Source organism: Orbicella franksi, chromosome 9, assembly GCF_964199315.1.
Source record: "Orbicella franksi chromosome 9, jaOrbFran1.1, whole genome shotgun sequence".
Classification (NCBI taxonomy): domain Eukaryota; kingdom Metazoa; phylum Cnidaria; class Anthozoa; order Scleractinia; family Merulinidae; genus Orbicella; species Orbicella franksi.
The window spans coordinates 6,970,559-6,982,219 of record NC_138153.1 but is presented as its reverse complement, the minus strand read 5'-3'; the positions used below and the strand labels follow the sequence as shown (position 1 = coordinate 6,982,219).

At 39.7% G+C, this 11,661-nt stretch overlaps 1 protein-coding gene across 5 annotated transcripts; it reads right to left on the bottom strand.

The window, feature by feature from the left end:
- Positions 1–605: 605 nt before the first annotated feature.
- LOC145498689 (uncharacterized) lies at positions 606–9,620 on the bottom strand. Of its 5 annotated transcripts, none has more exons than XM_081478604.1 (5): positions 8,024–9,620; positions 7,452–7,690; positions 4,670–4,965; positions 3,460–3,511; positions 606–2,034 (listed from the first exon to the last, which is right to left on the bottom strand). In XM_081478604.1, the coding sequence occupies exons 2-5, from the start codon at positions 7,606–7,608 to the stop codon at positions 836–838; spliced, it is 1,704 nt and encodes a 567-aa protein (XP_081334730.1). In that variant the 5' UTR covers positions 7,609–7,690; positions 8,024–9,620; the 3' UTR covers positions 606–835. The 5 variants fall into 5 exon arrangements, with proteins under 5 accessions (XP_081334730.1, XP_081334731.1, XP_081334729.1 ...); XM_081478605.1 differs by having other exon boundaries at positions 8,043–9,620; XM_081478603.1 differs by having other exon boundaries at positions 7,452–8,111; positions 8,319–9,620.
- Between the last annotated feature and the right edge of the window lie 2,041 nt (positions 9,621–11,661).

Here is an 11,661-nt window from a genome sequence, read left to right as displayed (position 1 = left end):
ACAACATGCAAAATAAATTATTCTTCCTTCTCTTGATTCATAATAATCTCAAAGATCAGCTTTGCTAAACTCATTAAAAAATAGGAAACACTTCAAATACTTATTACTCAGCTCTAAGTTTTCATTTTTTCTTTCAAAGCCTTGCTTCGAATGTCATGCAATTTTTCTCAACAGCGTCACGCAAAGTTGCGTGACAACCTGAACATTGCGTGACGACCTAAACATGGACCGCAAAGGAGACTAGTAAAATTACAGCTAAGCTCTCTCATAACATTCAGCTACATGTATTCCATAACTTTAAATAAATATTTTCCATAAATTATACATCTTTAAAAGCACGATTTAATTTAAAACGTATGCGACAACATGGCAAAGCATTTGCAAATAAAAGGCAAAATTCCAAAAAAATATACTTATGGTGTTAAATATAAATGGCCTTCTTTAATGCTATAAAATTTTTAAAATTTACCTGTCATAAAATAAATATTTCTTATCAATCCCTTTCGCAAAAATTGTTTTGTTCCTGCTCTTGTTTAACGCCAGATAAAACTAATTTAAAAAAAGACTTTCAAACCAAAGATAGAGTGAGTTTACAAAATCCGAAATTTCTTTCTTTTCTTTTCTTTTCTTTTTTTTTTTTTTCTGGTTTTTGGATAATCATAGCCTGCGTACAGGCTCCGTTTGGAGACAAACGCAAGACACGACACGAGACACGTTTGGAGACAAGAAGCTTCCGCACAAGACTCCTCCCTGCCGGATCGTTTTGTCGGCGACTCGCCCCTCCCTTACGCGTGTGTCTCAAAGGTGAGCCCGCTCGCAGGCTAGTACAATCACTCTATACTTCTGTCTTTTCCAAAATGGCGGCCCAATTTCCGTGGTCGTGATATTCTTTCAAGACCACAGCTGACGGAATGCCATCTTGAACTAGCTTGACCAACTCCCCAGCACAGAAGACATGATAGTATCTTTGGTAGAGCTTGCTTTTTGTTTTTTTGGGGGACTTTCTTGATGATGAGGATGACGATGACAGCGATGATGATGATGCTGAAACCAACGATGACGAAGATGAAGACAGCGAGTCCTCGGCAGCCGCCGTCTTGGCCAAGACCTTCCCGGGTCTTTCTTGGCAATTAACAGTGGTATGCTGAAAGGTCTTTTTGCGGCGGGAAACGAGCGAGGTTTGCACTCGGTCACAGTCCTCTGCAGCACTGGATTCCGACGTTAAATAATCACTGGAACTAGAGCTGTCACTTTCTGCATCGCTTGAGGAAGCCAAGGACTCGACAAGCCTAGCGACTACACTGAGGCTAACTCCGTTCACATTCTCAACTCTTCCTTCCGGTTGGCGTCCATCAGCTCTTTTCCCATTCATGCAAATGATGACGTCACTGGCCTGAGACATTCTGGGAACATTGTCTCCTTTCCCCCCCGGTGCCGGCTCATTACCAGTCTCCTTGCAATCAGCCGATAGCTCGCTAAACTCATTTAGATTCAACTCGTCTTTTCTAGGAAACAGTTTTTTCGCCAGCAAGGAAAGAAACTCTCCCTTGAAATATTTCTCCCGGTTTTCTGAGGAAAAATAGGACAGCAAAGTCGACAACTTGGAGCTGAACTCATTGGACTTCTCTTGAGCGTGACTCTCTGTCTGCTCCGATTCTTTGCCATCAAAAATTTTCTCTATGAAGTTGTCGAGAAACTTCTTAAACTTTGCGACAGGATTAGCCTCGGAGAGGTCAGCACAATCAAGATTGTGTTCCGTTTCAAAGGAACAAGTGTTTCCTCCGTTCCTAACGTGTTGCAGTACGGCATATTTCCCGGGGCTGCCATTTTGAATCATTTCTCGGAGAGGACGTTGTTTGTGGAGTTCCTCGTCACAAGGTGATTGCGTCCGAAGTTGATTCTTTTCTCTGTCTCGGCTATCAAGAGAGAATGCTCGCCGTGATCGCCATGAAATAGCAGACGAACGCGGTGATCCTCTAACCTGTGACTGGAACCTTGATATCACAGGTGTAGACAGTGTTCTTCGAGCCGCAACTGTAAACGGAATAAAACAGTAGTAAGTTGATAATAATGCGGCAATAATTTTTTTGGAGAGTGGCCCCTTTTCAAGGACATGGGTCACAATTATGCGCTTGGAAAACTTTGATTGACACTGGAAGGCCTACTGGAACTGGGAGGGTTTTTTTAACAATAGAACTCCTACGACCTAGTTAGTACCTAACCTGAGATCAGACGTTGTTTTTTTCTTTTTTTGTTGCTGCGTAAATGCATCACGCGTTCTTTTTTCTCCATCCCACGAAAAAATGGAACGCCTGATCGCAGGTGACCCAGTTCCCAGTACCATGCACGCGCCGCCCGGGAAAATTTGCAATTTTCTAGTAGGGCTTTACAATTATTCATTGTCCCGCACTTGACCCTTCTCATGGAACCAGCCGCTTCGTGTACCTTCCCTAAACAACAATAAATAAAACGATAGTAACACAAATATACGAAATATGTTGTGAAAGCCTTCACAAAGGGCAAATAATAAATCAATTCGCCGCACATGCGCAAAGGAATGCATTAGTCCTCACTACATAAGGACCAGAATTCAAAGTGAACATCTTGCACTGCAAACCAGATTTACGGCAAAAAGTTCCCTTCGAAATACAACGCGGGTGAAAAGGTACTCCAAAAACGCTTTAACCTTAGGACCTGAGAGCTGGATTACTTAGGCAGCCGTTCTTTCCTGATCCTTTCCTTTTGAGGGCCTGACGAGTGTTTATCCGTGAATGCGAACGCAAAGGGGAGGTGTGGACGAAAACGCGGTTGGGGCGAATGAGTGTCCCGCCCATGTTTTGTCCAAGTCTGTTCGTGTGTAAAGCATCTCGCCACGAACTCCCGGCCTGATTTTGCGAGAAAAACAGACTGCCAGCAGGCTGAGAGCACACACCCCTTGCAAGCTTGCAAAGGAGGGTGTTATTGAAGCATACTCTGAAGAAAGCTTACAAAGCACTAGAATGGTATACAGTCGAACCTCCCATAAGCGACCACCCAAAAGGTTAAGCCCGGGAGGTTCCACTGTATTTTTATACAAATCTTTAGGAGAATCTGTTTTAAGGGAGTTAATAAGGCATTTTTAGCAGGGGGAGGTATGGGGCTGCAGAGAGGGACCGGATCAAATTTAGGGGTCGTACAAAAGAGAATACAATTGAAGGATGGGACAGAGAGCCCTGCCAAAAGGATAATGAAATGATAGTGTGGGTGGTCATTTTTAAGAGTTATCTGAAATCCTGGAAATCCGATTCGGGCATCATTTTTTGTCAAAATGGTAAAATAAGCATTTCTGAATTTTTTTCCTGTAGCTGATCAATATTGAAATCTAGCAGTTAATTGATAATTTTAATACTTATTTTTAAAAAAATGTAAAAATTAAAACAACAACTTTATTGCACAATAAGACGACTTAAGTTAGTTTACCTTTGTTCCTCTGATAATGTGTGTAAGGAACTAAGACGTCTTGACCATCAAACTAAAAATCAACAGTGAAAAGGAAACTAAAACTTTTGTATACATAGAATTAACAATTGCACCTTTTTGAGCTGTCTCTTCTAAGAGGGTCGCACGGGGGTATTCTCGTGATGCGTGATTAGCTGATTTTATTTTCTGTGAAACGTCAATTTAGAAAATTATTCTTCGTGACTCGTGACCTGAAGGTTTTGCGTGACCCGTGAAGAACCTAAATTATCAATCGATATTCGTGATTTTACCACTCTATTCTACGTGATTTTCAGACGCAATCCTCCGAATGGTTAGAGTCGTCTATCGAGAGTGACTTAGGCATGCGATTTGCAATATGAAGCCTTGACTTAGCCATTCACGACTTTACTTTCTTCAAACACTATTAGTGTAAGAACAGGTCATTAAAAAGAGTATCTTACTTGCTTATTTTCGTGATTCGGGAAAACGAAGTTTTCATATCCGTGATCCTCTATTTTTTCTGTTCGTGAACCGTGCCAGAGACCCCCCCTGTAAGACGCTCTTCTAACAATCCTTATTAAGACGGGCGGGGGGGAGGGGGTAGAAAGTGACTGCACTTCCTTTAACTGTGTATAACTTAGGCAACTATAACGATAACTTAACTTACATTGTGTTAAATCAATTTTGATTAGAGTTGAGTCGTTTCTGGTAAATTTCAGATTTAAAAATAAAAATAAAACAAGAAATCCAATACAGCGGTTGCCTGAATTATGACATAATTACAATGTAATATGACGTCATCTCTCGTTGCTAACCTCAAACTTAGGGAAACTTCTCGTAACCTAATATAAATCCCGTAAGTTTCAAGTTTCAGTGGGTTGGGGGGAGGGGCAAAATCCACTTTTGCCACCCACCCTGGCCCAGTCATAAGCAGCTTATAAAAGGCACAATCTTGATGTTTAAAGATCACTAATCACAGGGCTGAGATTATTTGTGCTTTGGTCAATAAAGCAACCTATTAAATTGTACTATTTTAACAAAGTTGAAGGAATTAAAAGATATATTGCATCTATATAATAATATTTATCCATGCTAGATATCTCAACCTCTACTAGGAAATACTGGGAATTATACAGATATACTTCGACTGCTAAAACAATTAAAGAGAATTAAAGTATAAGCCATTTAAATTGATAAATTTCTCACAGACCTTTCGCTCATCTTGTTCAAGTGCCCAAACATACACTAACATTTTTCCCCCAGGTTGAAGAATCCTATAAAGTTCCTCTAGTGCTTTGATGCGCCTCCTTGCAGACGCAAAATGATGAATGACTCCAACAGAGATCACAGCATCGAAACTGTTGTCTCTGAAGGGAAGATTCTGATTGTCGCAGGCCACAACATTGTGGCCCCTTTCAGCAGCAATTTCACCTAATTTCAAGCAGCTGTCAGAGCCGAGAATAAAGGATTCTGGAGCAAGACCCAAGTACTTGCCTGTTCCACAACCTAAAAGACAGTGGTTTTTAATTAATAACAATTAAAATACACTAGTTTTGGTGGCTAATGAGGACTTTTCATATCAAATCAAATCACATCTTCATTTCTCATTATTTTAATTTACAGGTGGAAAGCAGTACAGAATACAGTAGAAAAAAACACAATATCTAGATCATTAATAACCAAGAAATATGTGAGTCTTAAATAGGTGTGAATGCAGAACCCAGAGCAGCAGCCCTATAATGTAAAAGATGAGCATTTTTTATTTTTAGTGTGCTTTCACAGAATATGTTTGTTACTGTACTGCAGTTCCAGAAAATATCCATATCTTCCCCATGGAAGGGACTTTTTATAAGATCCCCCACCCCTCTGGAAATTCCAATTACGAGTCATACATTTCTTTAAGATTTTTGTTCTTAGAGAACCCAGACCCCTCCCCCCCCCCCCCCCTTCATCCCCCAGGAAATTTCGGTCCCTTCTGTTGGGGGAGTATGCACAATAACAAGTGCCTGAGGTACAATGACCCACAAAAGTGTACAAAAAAATGTCAAGTGTGTCTGTATGGTATTTAGTAATAATTTCAAGGAAATGGTAGCAAATTTTACTCGGTTCATTTAAAAATTAGTCTCTGGAGTCCTGAGCCCTATACAGAGGTATTTTCAGGTGAGGGGCCCTCTGCGGAGGTAGTTTTCAGTGAGGGGCTCAGGATGAGGTTCCTTCCCTCCCTACTGTTTCTGGACATTTATACTGGAATAGTTCTACTGGATATATATCTGTCTGCAAATCTGCTGTTCAAGAATCGGACTGCTCAGTCAACAAAAAACTCAAAAACTGAACGCTACCAAGTAGACATCCTATGCAATATCAAGGGATTGCTTACCTTCTATACTGGAATAGGTTGGTTACTAGATATAAGAGTTTATGATATTAATCATTATAATTTTGACACCCTGTGCTGACAGATCCTGTGAAACCAACCTGGTGAGTTATTTTTGTCCCATTTGGCAATAATACAACCTCACCAATTCTGGTGAATTCCCAGGGGGGGGGGGGGCACTCCCAAATAAAAAGGATAAATAGATAGATAGATCACTTTATTTTTACACAGTAAATTCGACTCAGTTGTATACACGCAAAAATATCTACAAATGTAAAAATTAAACAATATAATCATTATAAAAGTAATTACAAAGAATATAAGCCTAATCTAAACAAACTGACCTAATCTTAACAAACTGAGCTAGCTACCTATTTCAATAGAAACAAATGAAATTAAAAGCTCTTACCACTTTTCAGGGATGTCGTGTCATTCATTCACTCAACACTGAAGTTACTTAGCTTTGTCTCAAATACACCTAATGTTTTAGATACTCTAAAATCAGTTGGAAGGCTATTCCACAATGCGGCACCGCTATGAGAGAAACTGTTACAAACATAATCGGTGCGTCGTTGAGAAGGTGCCAGCCTCATTTCGCTATTTCCTAATCTATAACCAGTTGTATCATTATGAAAGATGAATTATTTGATAAATAATCAGGTGTTTCTTAAAGCTTTTTATATAGGAGTCCCTCCCCCCCAGGGATGAATTGTGCTATTCATACCCTGACCCCATGGAAGATGATCAATACAAGGGGTTCAGGGTTATAAAACACCAAAAGCATTATTCAAGAAAAGTATATACATGAAACTAACCTTGAATTTAGGAAGGGTGGTGGGGTTCAAAAGACCTTCCTAGGATAGAGAGGGTATGGATATTTTCTGGAAACAACACATTCTAAAAAATTCCCTTCAGTGAATTTTAATCTTCGATAGTGTAAAATTTGATCTCTCTGAGGTAGAATGTGGTGGCCACAGAGAGTAACTTGTTCGTCAACTGATTACATAATAATTTCTAAAAAACATTCCTTGGTAGTTCTCCAAGGCTATTGGAAACTCGGAGAGGGAGCTCTAGCCAAACTAAACTATGAAATTTCCAGAGGGGTGGAGGATTCAAACCAAAACCTAAATATATAACATGATATTTTCCCACAACAACGCGACTTGTCTGGCAGTCTTTCTCCTTCCAAGCAGAATTCTGTGCAAAGCACTGCACAAATTGGCAGTAATCTGCCGTAATTGAATTAAGCAAAAATATTCTATCCTTATGTTCATCATTAATCATAAAAACGTGGAACACGATCAATATTAAAATGCAAATTAATTTCTTAAGAGTACGTGGAACTGAAAATGATTAATATGAACATTAACAAAATGTTTATCAATATTTGGATCCCAGCTGTATTTGTATTTATCCGCAGTCTCTCGGTTCTCGTTTCACTAGTCTTTCGATCTGATCAAAAATCGAAATCTTATCAAAGAAGTAGCTTTTGTTAGAAATCAACGATCCTTTCTAACAAAAGCCTTAAACCTTGCATCCAGAGCTTCTTTGTGTTCAATATTTCTTCTTCTCGGTTCTCTTTAGAGGAAAAGATTAGCAAAATATTTGTAAAACTCACCCACATCAGCTATCAGACTTCCCGCTGGGAGAGAGAGAAGAAATTCTTCGACTTTTGGCCACGCTTTATGAGTCGAACCAACGAAATGAGGAGCAATTTGATTGTAGACATGCCGAACGTGATATTTTTCCAAGTCTTCCGGAGTTGCAAACGACATCAACGCACGGAAAACGATGACTATCTGTGAGATCTTTGGTTAACTAAAAATCGAGTGCAATGTTTCCCACGAGAACTTCAGTCTGCATTGAGAAGAAAATAGACGGTTAGAAAAGTTAACATGAGATCGAACAACTTCGGCAACTTCACTTGAACAACTCAAATTCTGTAAAACCAGAAGTACGTAACACACAAAACTACCCATGCGTAATTGATAAACAAAGCGGAATCACAGATGGAGAGGTCGGTCCATGATCAGAGTACATTTGCACTCCCCAAGATAATTTTTTCGCGGTTTAAACCGGTCAGTTTCGAACCAGATAACAAAACCGCGAGCTCTGGCCAGCAAACCGTGCGTCACGAGAGAAGAATTAAGTTATGAAGATTTAATTCAATAAGCATTTTTTTCTGCATACCAAATTCTTGAAGCCCTACCCGGCAATGCGACGATGGTTCCAATCCTTTAGGATCTGATTCAAGAGTTCGGGCCTCCTTCGCCTGAAGCTGACCGAAAAAAATAAATCTACGTTTATTCCTTTGTGTGTTGCGACCACCAAATTATTCACGGCAACTAATTTGCAAGTGAAAGAATGGAAACGTGTTCCATAGACAATGAGTTGTTTCATTACTGCCACAAGCTGAAAAAATTAGTCATAATTCTTCCCAGGATAATTCTTTCGTCTTCGATCATTAAGACTTAAAGAGACTTACCTGCTTCCCAGGAAACGCTGCCGTCGAATGAAAACTTCCAGTTGCCGCACGCCTAATAACGCACCTTGGAAACATTTCAATTTCCACTTAAAAGACAGCTGCTAAGGGAAAAACCATGGCTTTTGATTTATAATGACACAATAGTTATGAATGCAAATTAAGTGAAGAAGTAAACTCACCATAACAACTTTTCGTAAAAAATAAATAAAACATGATTAATTCAAATTATTAAACGGATAGTCACAACATTGAAAGTGCAAAACAAACGTTACATGTATCGTCTGATTTTTCCGCGTTGCATTCACGCTCTATAGAGTACAATGTTCGGTTTTCAAAGACTCGTCAGTATTTGTTTGCACGGAAGTTGCAAGGGTCAATACGTAATCAACGTTGTAAAATGCGTAAAATGCAGTTGCGCATCGACTGCAACGTCTGCTTTCTGCTGTCCTGTGTAGCCTGCGAGCATAAACAGGGCGAGGACTGGGAAGATGGGTGTCTGGAAAACCCGAATAGCGAATAGCGAATAGCGAATAGCGAATAGTCGCGAAGAGCGAATAGCGAATAGTCCCGAATAGAGCGAATAGTCTCGAAAAGTGGCGAATAGTGACGAATAGTCGTCAACAGTCACCGCTTTAGGTCTAATATCCTTGCGTTAATTAATTATCCAAATAAGCAACAGAATTTCAGTGAATTTATTACCTTTTCTTCTCCGGACTCAGGCTCGGGCTGTCCATCGCCGACATTAAGAAAACAGAAAACACAAGGATAACCTAATAAAGACGTATTTACGCTTTTGGAGTGGCTAAAAGAGAAGAAATTACGTTTAGAAACACCTTTTGTGCTGATAAGCGTCTGTGCTTTTTAGCGGGAAAATCCCGTCCCACGTTGCTGCGAGGTTGACTGCGAGATACTGGGTACCTTATTTGCTACGATGTGCCACTAATTTGCCACTATTTGCCACTATTCGCCACTATTCGAGACTGTGCGCCACTATTCGCGCTATTCGAGACTATCGTACTATTCGCTATTCGCGACTATTCGCTATTCGCTATTCGGGTTTTCCAGACACCCCTGGGAAGATAAGAGAAACAAAGCGCGCTCTCCAGTGGATCCATTCAACCAAAATTTCCGGAAATTTCGGTCTAACGCTGAATGGATCGGTTCTTTCCAACCGGAAGTTTCGAAAAAGCCGGTCCACCTTTCGAGGTGGACAACTTTTCTCGGTTGGACCGGTCCGATGGAAATTGACCGTTCCATTTGACCGACCATTCCAAACCATTCTCAATCCCAGTACCTTACTGTTCGGTACTTTCCAAGTTCCCTGAACATAGACGTAAGGAAAACGCTTATCATTGTTAACAGTGGATTTATCGGTGTTACCCATACATCCATGTGCAGTAACAACAGTTACGTAGCTGTGTTACGCAGTGTATGTTTTGGCTGTTTAAAAACGATCCTTTTCCGAATGTTCTTTTCGTTATTCGAAAAGTGTTGTTTGAAGATCTTTGAACTCAACCGGCAAATATCTGGGAACAGTCTGCTCAAAATAATCTGTTATACGGCTTAAATTTCTAATAATAATAATAATAATAATAATAATAACGAATCTTTAGACAGGATTAACCCATCAGTACTATAAAGTACTGTTATCAAAGGGGTCCTGTAAGATTTAAAAATTTACGCATGAAACAGCTCGCACAATCGAAATCGTCATCTAACTCTAAAACGAGCAACAGTGATCCTACATCCGCCATTTTAAATGAGCGTGGAACTCTTTTTGCGAGTGGAATGGAACGAGACCCTTCGGACCCGTTGCGATCCATTTGCCCCAAGAAATTTTCGAACCTCAGCCCGGAAATTTTGGTTGAATGGATCGCGCCCAAGTGACTTCCCTTTGTTTGTATGTTTGTTTGTTTGTTTGTTTGTTTGTTGTCATTTGATGTTAGCAATTATACAACAATGCAGGTTGTTTACTAGACTGTCAGCGCCACGAAAAAGGCGCAAAATAAAAATAGATTTTCGCAGGTTCTCGCTCCCATATTTTGCGCGCGCGTCATTTACGAGAAAAAATCATTGCAAATCGCCGCGACATTTCGCAATAGCTGTCTAATTTCTCGCGCGCTGATTGGCTCATTTTTATCATCAATAAGAGTACGGACGGATAAAATTTTAATTTATGCAAGCTTTCAAGTTTAAATTTCAGCTGTCAAACTATCAACTTTTTAACCAATGAGATTTTTTGGACTTTTTGAAGTAACCAATCAAGAAGCGAGAAAAGCTATTGACAATGCTCGCGTCATTTTGAATAAAATTCACTTATCTTTGTCTACGGCAAGTTTACGCGTCTTCTCCCCTGATTTATTCCCGGCATTTGACCAGTTTGGGGTCTCGTTATTGTAAGAAACAAATTGACATCAGTTCTTTATGCGTCTGTCCTCTTATTGATGATAAATTTCGTCATAACATTGTCATAGTTTACTGGGGAACCACTCGCCTGCGGCTCGTGGCTCCACAGCCACTTTGACAATGTTATGCCGCAATTTATCACCAATAAGAGGACAGACGCATAAAAACTGACGTCGATTTGTTAAATCACAATTTACGACAGTTATTACCAAGTAACTGTAGTTATTCAGGACAGGTTGTAAAGTTGAAGGTAACTGCTGTTACAATGTCAGATAGTTTTACAATACAATTCGACTTTTATTAAAATTTGTAACAACTATTGTAATTTCACGACATATTACTGACATTACACACGTTTCTGTTGTATTAGGATTGTGTTTTTATTCCTCTTTCTTTATCTTTTAGAAATAACTTTCATTGAAACTCTCATAAGACTCCGCGCTGACTTTACTCCTAACAGCAGTTTATCTGTGAGACTTTTCCATATGTCTGTTACAAGAAGTTAAACTCAGCAGCAAGAAGCACTGAGATGATCTACCAGAAAATAACAACAAACGTCTGATAAAACTTATACATTGACGTTTTTTCAGAACTTTAGCAATGACTAATGAAAAACAAACCGCGAATAATTGATTCGGCTTTGGTAAAACCGTTGTAAAGAGAAAAAGGTGCTGTAAAACAAAATCGTACGTACGTAAATTTTCGGTGAAATGTCAAAGTTATCGATCCCCTTGGCTCACGGCACCCTGCTGTCTGTCTTGTCCAGTCTTAGTCGACCCTTAGTGCACAAACTCTATTCCAATAAAAATATTGACATTATTGCTCGACTTTCAAAGAGACTGGGATCCAGTGTTTTTCCTATTGTCCCATTTCCAGTAGGGGCTTAAAAGGTTTCCTGAATTAGGGCGTAATGAACTTGAAGGCCTCGGCCGTAAAG

Coding starts and splice junctions, on each gene's coding strand:
- LOC145498689 (XM_081478604.1), bottom strand. CDS start 7,608: ATGTCGTTTGCAACTCCGGAAGACTTGGAAAAATATCACGTTCGGCAT. Junction 3,512..4,669: donor TTGAACAAGATGAGCGAAAG/GTCTGTGAGAAA, acceptor GTTGATTTTTAG/TTTGATGGTCAAGACGTCTT. Junction 2,035..3,459: donor ACATTATCAGAGGAACAAAG/GTAAACTAACTT, acceptor TTCCGTTTACAG/TTGCGGCTCGAAGAACACTG.